Consider the following 14,817-nt stretch of genomic DNA (forward strand, 5'->3'; position numbering starts at 1 on the left):
GATGTCTGACTTCAGTGCCTCAGCTGGTGTGTTGTCGGGTCCTGCTGTTTTCCCGTTCTTGATTTGTCTGACGGCCATTCTGATTTCTTCCTTTGTTGGTGGGTTGACGTCTATGGGAAAATCTGTGTGTGCCGCTTCGATGTCTGGTGGATTCATTGGAGCCGGCCTATTCAGGAGTTCCTCGAAGTATTCTAACCATCTGTTCCACTGTTGTTGAGTTTCAGTGATTGGCCTGCCTTCTTTGTCTTTGACCGGTCTCTCTGGTTTACTGTATTTCCCTGCTAGTTTCTTCTTTGTATCGTAAAGTTGTTTCATATTCCCTTCTCTTGCAGCTTTTTCCGCCGTCGTTGCTAGTTCTTCCACGTATTTCTTCGCGTCGGCTCTAATGCTCCTCTTCACTTGCTTGTTTGCTTCTGTGTATTCAGCTTGTGCTTGGACTTTCTCTGCTCGTGTTCGGCTGTTGTTAATTGCTATTTTCTTGTTCTTCCTTTCTTTGATCTTGTCCAGAGTTTCTATAGAGATCCACTCATTATGATGGTGTTTCTTTAGGCCTAGAACCTCTTGACACGTTGAAGTCAATGCTTCTTTGATGTCTTTCCAGTTGTCCTCCATATTAGTTTCTTTTTCCTTCAGTAGATCTTGTAAGGCTTGGAACCTGTTGTTGAGAGCTATCTTGAATTCATTGAGTCTGTCAGTATCTCGAAGGAAGGCTGTATTGAACCGTTGTAATGCTGTTTGTCCAGTTGTTCAGTTCTTCTTTAGCTTAGGTTTTAAATTGGCTACAACTAGGTGGTGATCTGAAGCTATGTCAGCTCCTCTCCTGGTTCTCACATCTTCCATTGTCCTTCTGAACTTTTTGTTGATGCAAATATGATCTATCTGGTTCTCTGTAGTGTGTTCCGGTGAGATCCATGTAGCCTTGTGTATGCGTTTGTGTGGAAATATTGTGCCTCCTATGATCAATTTGTTGAATGCACACAGATTTGCAAATCTTCCTTCGTTTTCGTTTCTCTCTCCCAGTCAGTCCATGTCGTCCCATGATATCTTCATATCCGGTGTTGTCTATTCCGACTTTGGCGTTTAGATCTCCCATTAGAATGGTGAGGTCCTTTCTTTGGCATTTCTCTATCACTGACTGCAGCCGCTCGTAGAATTGATCTTTAATGTCGTCGTTGCTATCATTGGTGGGTGCATAACATTGGATAATATTCATTGTGATCCCCTTCTTCTTTGTTTTGAATGATGCTTTGATGATTCTGCATCCGTGAGATTCCCATCCTAGAAGCGCATTTCGTGCTACTTTGGACAGCATTAGAGCGACTCCCTGAGTGTGTGGAGCATTGTCCTCTTCGTGACCGGAGTATAGCAGCATCTCTCCCGTAGCTAGCCTTTTCTGTCCAGCTTGGGTCCAGTGGGTTTCGCTTCCCCAGTACTGCCAACTTGTATCTCCTCATTTCCGTTGTACTTGACTGGCCTTCTCGGTCTCCCACATTGTTCGCACGTTCCATGTACCTACAAAAAGTTTTGCTCTGGTTGTTAGAAGAGGCATCGGCCTCGTGGCTTCCGAAGGAACTCGGCTTTCACCATGAAGCGTCATAATTCTTCTAAATGAAGACCTTCTAACTCCCAGGGCAGAGTTAAAATGGTTTGAATTATTTTTTCTGGTAAGCGTTTTTTTACCGAGTTAGTTTTCTACGGGATGGGGACGCTAACCCCATGCCCAACCTTCCTCCTTTACCCGGGCTTGGGACCGGCAGTAACTCTAGAAGAGCTACAGGCGGAGTTTTCGTATATAATAATATGTCCATATATTGATACACTTGATTTACAGATTTTATTGTATGCGAAAATAATGGGTGAGTTTAAATATTGATTTTAAAAAGAAATAACAGTACGATTTGCAGAATAAAAATAATGCACTTCTTAGTTTTCTCTTCTATTTCTAGCTTATATTACCCTTCTACAATTTGTCTATTGTATATTTTCCCAGTGAATCTCATTATCAATCATCGTCATTTGAATAATCAGAAACATGAAAATTACAGTAATAATATGAATACTTACCATTAAACTTCCATTAATGTAATCGTTATCACCAGATCGAAGTTTGACTCGAGATTGTTCATCTAAAAACACATTAAAAGTATGCGTGGTCAAAAGTTTCGGTGTCCAAAATTATCATTTAAAAATCCTGAAAGTTCAATATTGATACCACTTAACACTACTATAATCCAGGTAATATGACTACACAAGTGTTAAAAATAATGAATGTCATGTAATGTAACCCAAAATAACTTAAATTCAAAATGCCTATATCTTTGACTTAACACCAGAGATTCAGTTTCGCTATGCTCACGAGGAAACTGTAAAGCCTTAAACTGTTTCTATAGTCCCGAAAATCGATTAATGGTACGAGAGAGATGACTAACTAGCAATTTCGATCAATTAAATAAACTTATCCTTGTGGAAGAGAAACGCCCAGAAATTAACAATCATTAAATACCTGGTAAATATATATTTTTAGAACTTACAGTACAGTTAAGTGAGAAACGTACATGGAATTGGTGCACATTCTCGATTCCTAAACTGATTTTTAGGATTTTTACTTTCTTCATACAAAATATTTTCTTCAGACACATACTTATCGATTGAATTCCAATCATCTGTTAGTTGATTTCTATCTTGTAAATGTTTTTCCATATATGACTAAATAAAAGTAAAAAAAGCTGTTTGATAATGCAAATTTTAAATTAACGTTTCTCACCAAGTCAGACTTAGGTCTACGGACATTACCAATAAATAATGAAGGGTTTCAAATCATAAGACCTTGAAAGATTTGGTTGTATGTTTATGCATAATTGTCTCCAGTGATGGGACATTTCATCCATACTTTGTCTTTATTTTAATCCTGAGTCCATAATATATCTTTAGAAAATGCCTACCATGCATAAAAAATAGGAATAATGCAAGTGAACATGCAGTAAGGCATTCTGTTTAAGCTCCTGGATTCCAGAACATGGAATGACAACAAAGTAAATAAACAAAAAAAAACCAAGATAATATGATGCATCAAGACCAGGAAATGCCAAGTAGTTAAATCATCTGAACTACGTACGATGTTTACACTTACTAAAACAAAGTTTTTATGTTTTTCTTTATATAAGCATAACGACCAGTAAATATATTTCTCGGTCGAAAAAATGGATTGATGTTGTCTCACGATCACTGAATTCGGCAACCAAACTAAGTCTACTGCTCATCATCATGAAAAATTCTCCCTCATTACAGTAGCAACTACTTCAAAAATCATTATATATATATACCCCTTTGAAAAATCAATCCATTCCCTAGCCAAGGTGAGCACTTGACCTTGTCACTTGGCTACTGCTCATTGGCTCACCCTATCATATATAGTTAAACAATAACTGCTTTCGACAGTTTTTCTTGACTGGATATGGTGGTAACTTCTTCAACAGATTTACTGTGAGTTACGCAAAACGAAACATCATAGCGTACATATAAAGTATTTCGAATCTTATTTTACCACATCAAATCAATATAATGGTGATTCTACTAGCTTTTTTAAAAATATAATCATACATACAAAACTAAATAACCAACAGTACTAAAACAAGATTAAAAAAAAGAAACCAAAAGTTTTAATTAAACAATAAATCTGTGATACCTTTTATTTGTTTTAAAACATTTAGCAAATATGAAAAGAATTAAAAAAACAGCTAAGTAATATAATGTACTTACTAAAATTATATGTCCAGTTGGAACATCAATACTACATGGGATTGGTTCACTTGACCTAAAATTTCAATCGAATCATTTATCTGATTAATTTAAATTCTACAAAGAATGAATATACTACTTTTAATTTCATGTACTAATTTAAATAAAAATAAGTAGTAAATAAATTTATTTATCTTTTAAATAGTGAAATTGATGTATACTCATTGTGTAAGATTATCTGTTAATTTCAATCGAAGATAAGAATTCATCTGATTTATCTTATATTTATTAAGTGTAATATTTTAACAGAAGTGAAGTGTAACATTTATTGTAAGTTGATGATAATAATAGGTAAGTTGGAGTAAAACACATCAAACCTTAAGAAAGAATCTTTGTTCGTAGAAATCTGAAAGATACCCACCGAACATTCAAAAATAGTAAATAATTGAGTGAATACTTGTGTTTCTACTGACTTAAAACTCCATCAAAATTTGTTACAAAAGCCAGTATATATATATATATATATATATATATATATATATATATATATATATATATATATATATCACTTCACATCAGTGGTAGTGGCCAAGTTGAAACTAAAGCTGAAGAAGCACTGCACAAATGAACAGACAGTACTACAAAAGTTCAATACAGCATTCCTTCGAAATACTAACAAACTCAGCAAATTCACGATAGCTCAAAGTAATAAGTTAAAAGTCTTATAGGACTCACTAGATGAGGAAAGCACTATGGAGAACAACTGGAAAGGGATCAAAGAAGCCTCACCTTCAATGTGCCATGAGGTGATGTGCCTCAGGAAACATCACCATACAGAATGGATGTCTGTAAATAGCCTGAACGGAATTCGGAGAAGAAAGCACAGGAAGACACAAATCACCAGCAGCCGAACAAAAGCAGAGAAAACAAAGGCACAAGCCAAATACACCGAAGCAAACAAGCAAGTGAAGAGGCGCATTAGGACTGATAAGCGAAGATATGCGGAAGACCTTACACTGACAACGGAAAAGCTGTAAGAGAAGGTAATATGAGACAACTATGTAATACAACCAACCACACAACAAGCAAGGAAATATAATAAACAAGAGCGACCAGTCTGGAACAACGAAAGCTAATCCTTCACTGAGATTCAAGATGTGAAGAACAGCTGGGTAGAGCTCTTGAGTAGACCAGCCCTACTGAACCAAGCACACACAGGCCTCCCTATGGTTATGATCCCACTGACAATAAAAATTAACACGGCCATCAGATAAGTTAAAAATATCACATTTGAATAACTAGTCACCTTATCAACTGAAATACTGAAGTCAAATATGTAGTCAACAGCGGATATATATATATATATATATGACATTCTATAAGAAGCTGATTAAGAAAGCTGTAGTAGTTTCATATTCTTAATGCAGTAGGGATTTTCATATACTTAATACTTAACGTTTCGAAATCGTATAGGTCACTGTTTACAGATTTGTGTATGCTTAAATTGTTTGAAAATCACTCGATTCAACAAATACAACAAAACCGGTTCGTACGATTTTTGCAATGAATTCAATGTCTGAGGGCATGGCAACTGTGACATCTATAATCACTGTATACCACAAGGTTGTCATACATCACCTCATTTCAATTGACGCAAACATCAGTGAACATGAACTCAGTCGAAATGGTAATATTGACAGAAAATTCCCGTTCGTCAATAATTGATTTAAGCCTAAGATATGGATCAGAATTTTCTTAAACTAGAATAAAACAGTTGTCCAGTTTTCAAATTTCAAACCATACCTAAATCACTTATTTACATCAGTTGATTAATGGATTTTATAAAGTGAATTTATGGTTTCATAGATGTGATTTATTGTGGTATAGATGCAGAAAAGATTTTCTGATAAGATTGCTATATGAAGTACAAGCGATTGAAAAAGAACAGTCAATGAATTCCGAGTTAGCATTACTACAGTAAATTTGAAAGCTTTACATCTTAACTTAACGAAATCATAAGTAATTAAAGTTACATTACATAGCATTGAGATTATAAACGATTCCATGAAAGCGGATAATTTCATTAGTCATTCTTCATCAATTTCTTTTACAAATTATTCCAACAACTACCACCGTTCTGGAAATAAAGGAAATCTGTTTCATTTTGAATTTAGGTTATTCTAGCAGGAAGTACTTCTTTCTGTTTATTTTCCCGCACGACCATTTGAGCCTCCATTTATTGATACTTTAATCACATAACAGTACAATATTTTTATATTTTTCCAAGAAACTATTGTATGAAGTAGTATACTGAATACTGATGAAAATTGTTTTATGAATTCAATATAGATAAAAATAAATCAAAATTGGCTTGATTCAGTTTCTGATTTTTTGTTAATCCAACCACCTTAGTTTCGTATAAGAGTATTTAGATAATATAGACTATGAGATTATCGAATTTTGCAATTTATATGTATATAATGAACATTTATACATTTTTGATTTGTTTACTGTTTACACATAAATGCTAACTTACTTATTTAACATGAAAACATCTGTGTATAAAAATGATGCATCTTTCCCAGAGCTTTGAAATGATTCCAATGAGTTTTCATTAGTTGATGTTTGTAGTAATGCATGAGTATTAGATTCATTATTAGTGATCATACGTCTTACAACCCACATTGTATCTGTAGACAGTAACAATTCAGTTTCAACAGGTATACGTGAAGTTTGACTATTCTTAGACTCGAAATTTTTTGCCGATTCATCACTCTGTATTTCATGTGTTTCATTTTGTTTCATTACTCATTATAACAGTTAACTATTTTTGGAAATATTATATACGTATGTATAAGCTTAGTCCAAATAAAGTGACCAATTATTTAATTATAATTTAAAAATCAATGAAATTAGTCAATATTTAGCCATATATCTTAAATTTCATAGGTTATTTTTCTATTTTACGATTGTTTATGTGCATTGAGCACATGCGTAAATTTAAAATATTGTTGTTGTCTTTGAACAGATTGGTCGATTCATGTGATAGTAAATTATTATTGAATGTACTAAATATCATTATCATAGTCAATTTACTCAGTGTATGTTTTAATTACTAACTGTATTATTATTAAACGGAAGCATGTCATATGTATTTATGATAATTTTCCATAAGTACATTTATTAAAATGGTTTTTGTATTAACAATGGATATCATGAAAAAACTACGATGAGATTTGGTAATTTGTCTAGACATTTCCTGACTAGTTGAATTAGTGAAGATTCAAGGAAAAGAGTAAAAACATGTAGCTACATGATGCCTTTTTTCAAATACTGGTGATTAGATGTTATTTTATACGTTTATGCTTGTCACAAAACTAGATAGATGAGATTTTGTAAAATCACGAGAACATTAAAAATAATTATGAACTATAAAATGAATTTTTTAAAAACATAAAATTATTTACCATGATGAAACACTACTTTGTTGAGATCCAGAAAGATTATTATTGTGTGCAAGCTTTTCACATTCTAAATGAGGTGAATCATCTAATTGACATGATAATTTTTCATTCGATTCACTTTTAGATTTACGCTAGAATCATAAAGTTAAATGTTGAATGATCATAAAATTGTATGAATTAACTGGTCAATATTTTTATCATTATAAAAAAACACATGTCTATTGTATCTTTTTTTTAAGGAATTTCCATTATTTCAATTACTACCAAGAGTATTTCTACACAATTTAAGAAACAATATCCTAAACTTTTAATATACATAATTAACCTCCTTAAATGAAAAACTAGTTTACCAATTAAAAGTAGACAACATTTACATGATTTATTGATCATTAGCTTTGTAGAAAATACAATGGCTTGTAATCTACAGTTTCATGAAGTTAGTCCCTTTGATAAACATTTCAAGTAAAAACAACATACATCATTGGGTGAAGTGGATTAATTTCATTCCGTGTGCATTACTTCTTCCATATACCACTGACATGTATAAATAAATAAGATGGTTTGACAAATTTGATTGATCAATAATCAGTCTAAAGCGAAAGAGAGTGAGATCATACAACTGCTCTACTCAAATCACCGCTCTATCATAGGAGTTTCAATGTACACTCACGAGTTTTTTCCACTTAAACTACCCCGTAAAAAATATTGCTGGAAAATTGTCTATTTCCTTGTTTAATAGTCTATTTTATAGTTAGAATTCATCAACGCTACACAGAATTCAGCCCTAGGATTTTGGATCCTAAGTAAAACATGGTATTTTTAGACTATTAGGCGAAAACTGAGTGACCAATATATCCACGGGCACTTTCAGTATAGCCCAGAAATTATCCAGTCGTGTTAATTTTATCCTTCTCAACTTTAAGATGGTTTAAAATTCAATGGGTGATAGCTTTTGATTATTTCAGAAATCCATCACGAATGTAATTCCTAACTATTATGGTAGAGGTTTCGTGTTAATCATTTCTCACTTGGGTAGCTAGATGGTTCGATAAGTCTTCAGGCGATATGTTTATTTTTACATTCAAAATATCACTCCATCGTATAAGATCAAGATATTGTCTAAGTGAAATGTTCTGACATCTAGAAACAGTGAGGAATATAGGCTGGTAATTGGTTCAAAAACGATGTAAGTTAATTATTCGCTCTTCACTATTTTTTGATGACATTGAGTTGTGATAGGATCATTCTTATAAGCAAAATATTTGATTGGAACTGATACTGTGAACTTTTTCTTCACAACAATAATACTTCAAAATGTAAGCTTTCACTAAGTAGTGTTACTTAGATAGATGAGCTGCAATAATAACTATCCAACAAATCTATGACCAAATGCTGATATCATTTTGAACTTTCTTTACTCATTCAATAGGATGTCTCTAACATAGCTTTCACTGGTGTTTACAATTGAAGTGTATTTTAAAGCATAACATGCATTCTAACTATTATACGAGTTTATTTTACTTGACTTTTCATTGAATTCTTCATGGTAGTTGCAAACATTTCAATTCTTCATTCGAAATATTTCTCATGAAATACAGGAAAATGAACAACTTTACATTAAATTGTCTTGTTTTAAACTGATTACCTTTTTTCGACATATTTGAACTATATAAATTGCTGTGAGTATAACAACTGCAGTAAGTATGCTTGAACATAGAATTATTGTCATTGTATATTTTTCCCATTTTACATGACCAAAATTTTTCAAACTTTCATCGTCGACAGAACGCTGCAGAGGCGATGGTTGGGGGGATTCAGTGGGAGCATTTGTACTGGAATATGTATTTACTGTATTCACAGCCTTTCAGCCAAAAATAATCGGGTAAAAGATAATTGAAAGGAGAGGGAACAAATAATGTGTTAATAATCATGTTTTTCCTTTCAAAGGGAAATATGATAATTCAGAAATTTACTAAAGTAACTATTGAATATTCAATTACTTCTTTTTTGTTGTTAGAGGTAATCGGTAAGAAACTGCGAACATTGTTTGGCTCAGTGGTAACGTCTCAGATTTTGGAGGATTCGAACCGTGCATGGAGCACGAGATCCCTCAGGATTTCTGGTACACTTTGTTAACGAATGCCAACTAGCACTAAATCTAGGTCTGGAGTTTCCAGTCAATTATCTTCAACCATAGTGCACATGATGTCAAGTCAGTTAGACTGGTAGCCACAGTACTACTTAATTTGTGGAATTCGAGAAGTAATAAAGGATCAGACAAGCATGACATTGTTTCCTACTCAGTATTTTTAAAGACATTGTGACCTGCCAAAATGTATTGAAGAAACAAACCTTGATGGAATGAACTATAATAAAAACTATCGTATGTAAGTGATTTAGATCTATCTAACACACCTCGAGACGGATTAAGACAAAAAGTGCAAATGAAATGTATATATCTTGCATGTTTATTCCTTTTTATATCTTATATCTATGTATTAATTCAACAACTTGCCCAAGGTCATTAAAATTATAATTAACTGACAAAACAATATCATATCCAGTTATAAAGAATTAGCTAGAACCATCATTCATTAAAATAATTTTGTTGCTGTCTCGTACGGTACTGATAAATTTAATACATCCATAGTGCACAGGATTTTACTTCCATAATTTCTACAAATAGACCCATCGGACTGATTCAAACCCCTCTAAAACAAGGCTACTGATAATCATACTTATAAACAACTCCCTCTCTTACGCCGGTAACAATTTATATCAAGTAGATTTTTTTACGATTCTGAACTAAGTTCTGATTACATTACATCACTTAATTTATAATATGTTGTTTCGTAGCTATACATTTTTGGTATTCTCAAATTAGTCCTTCAGATCTAGGAATACCTATATTAGATTATAATAGCACTCTAAGAGTTTTAAAATCTTTATTACTATTCTCGACAAACTATTATTGATGACAAGCAAATTATGTTACCACTTTTAAAATAGTGTGTACATACATTTGTGAATTTACAGCTTACAGAATTAGTTGAATTGGTTTCACATTCCTCATTGACTCTGATTAATCATTTCAAGTTTTAAGTTCAACATTGTTTCTCTAATTAAAATAAGTGCTTAGCTTGGATCAGTTTGTCAATTTAACAAAACTTGTTTTAGCGTAATATGTAAACAACAAGTACTCAGTTAACACCAAACAGTATGACTTATGTTTGAATAGTGTTATACTTAATTCTTATTCAGTGGTAATTCATAGAGTATAAAATCAATTTTTATTGAGCATCTGGGCTACCTTTTCCTGCCATCTAGATATTTCAACAAGTTATCTATTTTTGTTTGTTTTATTATATCATTATGTTTATTAATCCCATAACCTATCCTGCTGCGTTTCGGAAAAGTGTACAACCTTTCGTTGTCAAAGTTACAAAAAACTCAATAAGAGACAATGTGGTTACTGGCAATATACTGAAGTGCTAACATCTAACTGGCAATCACTCAGTATTTATTACCGGGACCGACCAAGAAGAAAGAAACGAAAACTTGTTGAAGTACTTTGCGCTAAGAATTCTATATTGTACCAAAAATATAATATTGAATAAAGCAGATAATAATAATAATAATAATAATAATAAGTTCGAACTTACTCCACGGCCAAACCCAACATCTTCAATTGGATAACCATCTATTAAATTCATATTTGTATCTGAGAAGAAAAGAAATATGTAAAATTAAAAAAATATCTTTAAAATCCAAATTTGGCTAAAATGGAAATAGAGATTAATTTACTGACTGCAAATAAATATCTAGTGCATTCCAGACTTAGGAGTTTATTTCCCTATTTTCACGCACAACTTGAAATAAAAAATCCTCACTAAATAAGCTAATTAATTTTTGTATGCTTTCCAATTATTTCTTCTTTACATTATCTTGAAATGTCAATTTTAACCTTGAGTTTGAAATAACTTGTAGAAATACGCTTAACTTCGCTGTTTTTTATGTTATACTTTTGTTTATTTGCTTTTTCTTCGAAAGAGTACGAGATCCTGAAGGTTTTAGTTTAAAATTTTCACTTCATTCTTCTCATACTTTACTAATATCAATAACATCAAGATGGGTACCACTGTTTTTAAGGAACCCATTTGCACCTTTACAAACTACATTTTCTTAATTATGTGCATATTTTTAAAATTCTTGCTTAGGCTATAAACCCGCTGATAATAACCATTGGTGGTTTCATCGTTGATAACTATTTTGGGGACAGCTGTCATACTGAGATGATAAATAACTTTGCAGACAGTTGTTATCTCAAATAAGTGGTTAGGGTTTTTTATCAGACCCTAATTATTCTACTAATAGGTTCATCCATCTTTGTGTCTTGGTAGAACAACGTGCAGTTTCGCTTAGAATCATCCTTATTATTAGATAAAATGGACGAAACCATGTGAATTCTGTTTATGAAGTTTCTCTGTTATTAGTTTTGTAAAATCCAATAGCTCATATCACAAAAATTAAACACTTTCATATTGGTAGTGAAGTGAACCAAATACTTATTTCATATGTTATTAAAACGCATCACTGTTCGGAGACCATTCATATTATTTTAATAAGGATCGACAGCCGTACAAGAGTATTCTGCAAAATATAAATTATTTCTAACTACTTGATTTGGTCAATAACAGATATTTAGGCTTATTTAAATAAATTGAAATTTCAATTAAAAATCTCTGATTTAGTGATAATCAACCAGATGATATTGAATCAATACACTGTTTTCTCTTTAATAAAATAGTTTTAACTAATAAATACATTTCAAGCTACGAATCTATATGGATAAGACGCAGATTAAGACCGGACAATTACTTTTTTCCAATACTATAGTCACAATCAAACTTATATTCACCAGGTTCTATAGAAATTAGATCATCTTTTGAGATAATAGCCAGGACTTACTTAGATTTTGTTTTTCTGCACACTTGAATGACATGTATTATTATTTTAATAAACTAGATTGACTGTAACATGTCAATAATGATTTGCATTCAAATATCATCTCACTGTGGCTAAATCTCTTCTATTTGATCTAAAATTTCCAGTTACAGCGCAAACGACATATTATACATTCGACTCTATGTATTAACTTTTTAGTATCAATCCAAATATTATTGTGTGAAGATATTCACTTTCTTTTGCAAGCTCCACTGGGTAATATTACTTATCAAATAATAATACGTAAATCAGTCACATTCATTTCACATGTTAACTAAATCTAAGTCTACATAAAATGTTGAACATGATATTCTTACAAAGTAGGAATCAGTAACCATTTGAATGATTTAACTTTCCTTCAAATAATGGTCATTATTCTTGATAAGTTAAATGTGATTCGTTTTAACGGAGCACGGGAAAAACGAATTTATAAAGATAACTCTTTTATAGGAATCTTGTTCTCGGAGGTGAAACTTTGATTTCAGTGAGTTAGTAAATTGCAAATTAAGTTTAATAGATGATGTAATATTTTGCTGATTCCACGAAGGGAACCAGTATAATAGATGTCTACTTTAAAATTAAGTAAAATTAAATACACTAAGTCGCCAATAGACATTTCACGAAATCAGTAAATTTATATTTGCGACGTACAAAATATCAAACAAAATTAGCTCGTTAACTAGTTAGATATGTAATCTTATCAGCTACGGATCATCAAAATCTTCAGTATCACTAATTTTTTGTAGTATTATTATTAGTAAAAATTTCTAAATGTTCTACATCTATTTGTAGAAATCAAATTTTTACAAGTAAATGAAACAAATCGTTGAAGAAAAATGCAAATAATCTAAATAGGTTAGCGAATAATCATCTTTATAATGCATTATTCAGCCAGATTATATTTTTCATGCTTGTCTTAATTCAAAAATACTGTTAGATTTTCTGACGTTTAGAGATGCTGATTAGCAATTTAGCATATACTCTGGAATAATTATCATTCATTGTACTGTTTATTCTCTACTCGTTTACATTTTCTTTTCAAAAGATAATGTTCTTTATACTGATTTATTTATATCAATATTGTTTTACAAAATATCCTATGTTAATTAATTTTATATTATCATGATGAACAGATTGAAATAATAATCATTAAAAATATTGATTTTGCTTACTAAGAGCATCAACAATAGTATCAGCGGACACTCCAGCACTAGATGGAACATGAAAGTATAATACACGTCTCGATTTATCAAGGCTAAATTTGTTAAAGAAAATCGTAGAGAGAGAAACAATGTAGCAATAGATAGCAGAGACTAATTTTATGTTTCAATTAATAGGTATTCAAAAGTTTATCATGAACCAGAAATATAAGTCTTAATCTCATTCTGGTTCCTATATAACCAGAGACCATTAACTTCGGAAATAAACCGTTTTGTGCTAAACAAAACTAAGGTTGTATAGAACAAGTTTATACTCTAAATAAGTCTATTTTATATGAAAATTTGTCAGAATTTGAACGAACAGTTTAACAGAAATTAGGAATCAAGTAATTGAAAGGAGTGATGTGTAAAAATTATATTTGAAAAATTCTCAGTAAATAAAATCTATTTAATTTTAAATCTCCACCCGATCAAATGTTTCAGGGAAATAATCAACATGAAAATTAATTATTCCCTTAAAGAAGCTCAGGACAGTTTGCCGGATGAAACTTTAAAAGTATTTGAATTTCAATCTCTAAGATTATTTGAATTATAAATTTTACAGATAACATTAGTTCATGATGAAAGCTATCTTTTAATAAAATAGAAAATTAATATGAATTAACCAATTAAATAATGTTTGGTCGTACTTTTCATTCAATATTCATTTCTTCATTAAACTTAGAATCAAATAATGCAATCAAGGAATTGTAAACTCTGAAAAATATTCACTGTTTTAACTTTCAAGCAACATAATGTAAATCATATTTAACAATGATGATAATAATTAATCATGAACTACTGGTATAATAAAATGACAATAAAATAAAATGGATACTCATCATCTCTTCATTAAATAACTAAGAAAAAAAGTCTTGAAACTTACAAAAAAAATGAAATTGGAGATGTCAGCTTTAAATCATGTGATATTTTAAGTACAATGAGTTGTGCTGCTTGATTGGTTATTCTATTGAAATAAAAAAAAGGACTTAACTGATAAAGATGAAGATAAAATCAAGTAACTAAGATCAAATTATTTAGTGTATGTAATTTTTCGCTAAATTACTGATCTATTAACATTCGAATTTACTAGTAGAATTGTGATATTAATTTTCTGGAACTGTCATTTTTAACTGAGTAAACTATATAGTTTTATTTCTTTAATGAATTACTGTCAAATGAATTTTATACTGTACGATAAAAGTGCCCAATTGATATTCTAACAGATTAAACAATATATTTTGGCCATGTAGATGCATGTTACATGAAGTCAAGAAGTCAAATTTTCTATTTAAAAAAATACCAACTTGGTTTTGTTCTTGAAATTGTGTTTTTTGAGCCAAACGGTTTAGTCGTCAAACTTTCATTTCATACAGTAAATTCAGGATGAACTTCTAAGTTTCGTGCTAATA

At 31.2% G+C, this 14,817-nt stretch overlaps 1 protein-coding gene across 3 annotated transcripts in view; it reads right to left on the bottom strand.

Moving 5' to 3' along the window:
- Positions 1 to 14,817, bottom strand: part of PTPRN2_1 (Receptor-type tyrosine-protein phosphatase N2) — a 42,035-nt gene that overhangs the window by 10,052 nt on the left and 17,166 nt on the right. For 2 of the 3 annotated variants that reach the window (XM_051213428.1, XM_051213425.1), the window contains exons 6-13: positions 14,292 to 14,372; positions 13,379 to 13,461; positions 10,865 to 10,923; positions 8,848 to 9,063; positions 7,206 to 7,333; positions 3,760 to 3,814; positions 2,556 to 2,706; positions 2,065 to 2,126 (exon numbers count right to left, since the gene is read on the bottom strand). In XM_051213428.1, coding sequence (XP_051069409.1) covers positions 2,065 to 2,126; positions 2,556 to 2,706; positions 3,760 to 3,814; positions 7,206 to 7,333; positions 8,848 to 9,063; positions 10,865 to 10,923; positions 13,379 to 13,461; positions 14,292 to 14,372 — 835 coding nt within the window. Of the gene's footprint in view, positions 1 to 2,064; positions 2,127 to 2,555; positions 2,707 to 3,759; positions 3,815 to 6,274; positions 6,563 to 7,205; positions 7,334 to 8,847; positions 9,064 to 10,864; positions 10,924 to 13,378; positions 13,462 to 14,291; positions 14,373 to 14,817 lie in introns of all 3 variants that reach the window. The other variant, XM_051213426.1, reaches the window with a different exon arrangement.

The sequence above is a fragment of the Schistosoma haematobium genome, chromosome 3, assembly GCF_000699445.3.
Source record: "Schistosoma haematobium chromosome 3, whole genome shotgun sequence".
Lineage (NCBI taxonomy): Eukaryota > Metazoa > Platyhelminthes > Trematoda > Strigeidida > Schistosomatidae > Schistosoma > Schistosoma haematobium.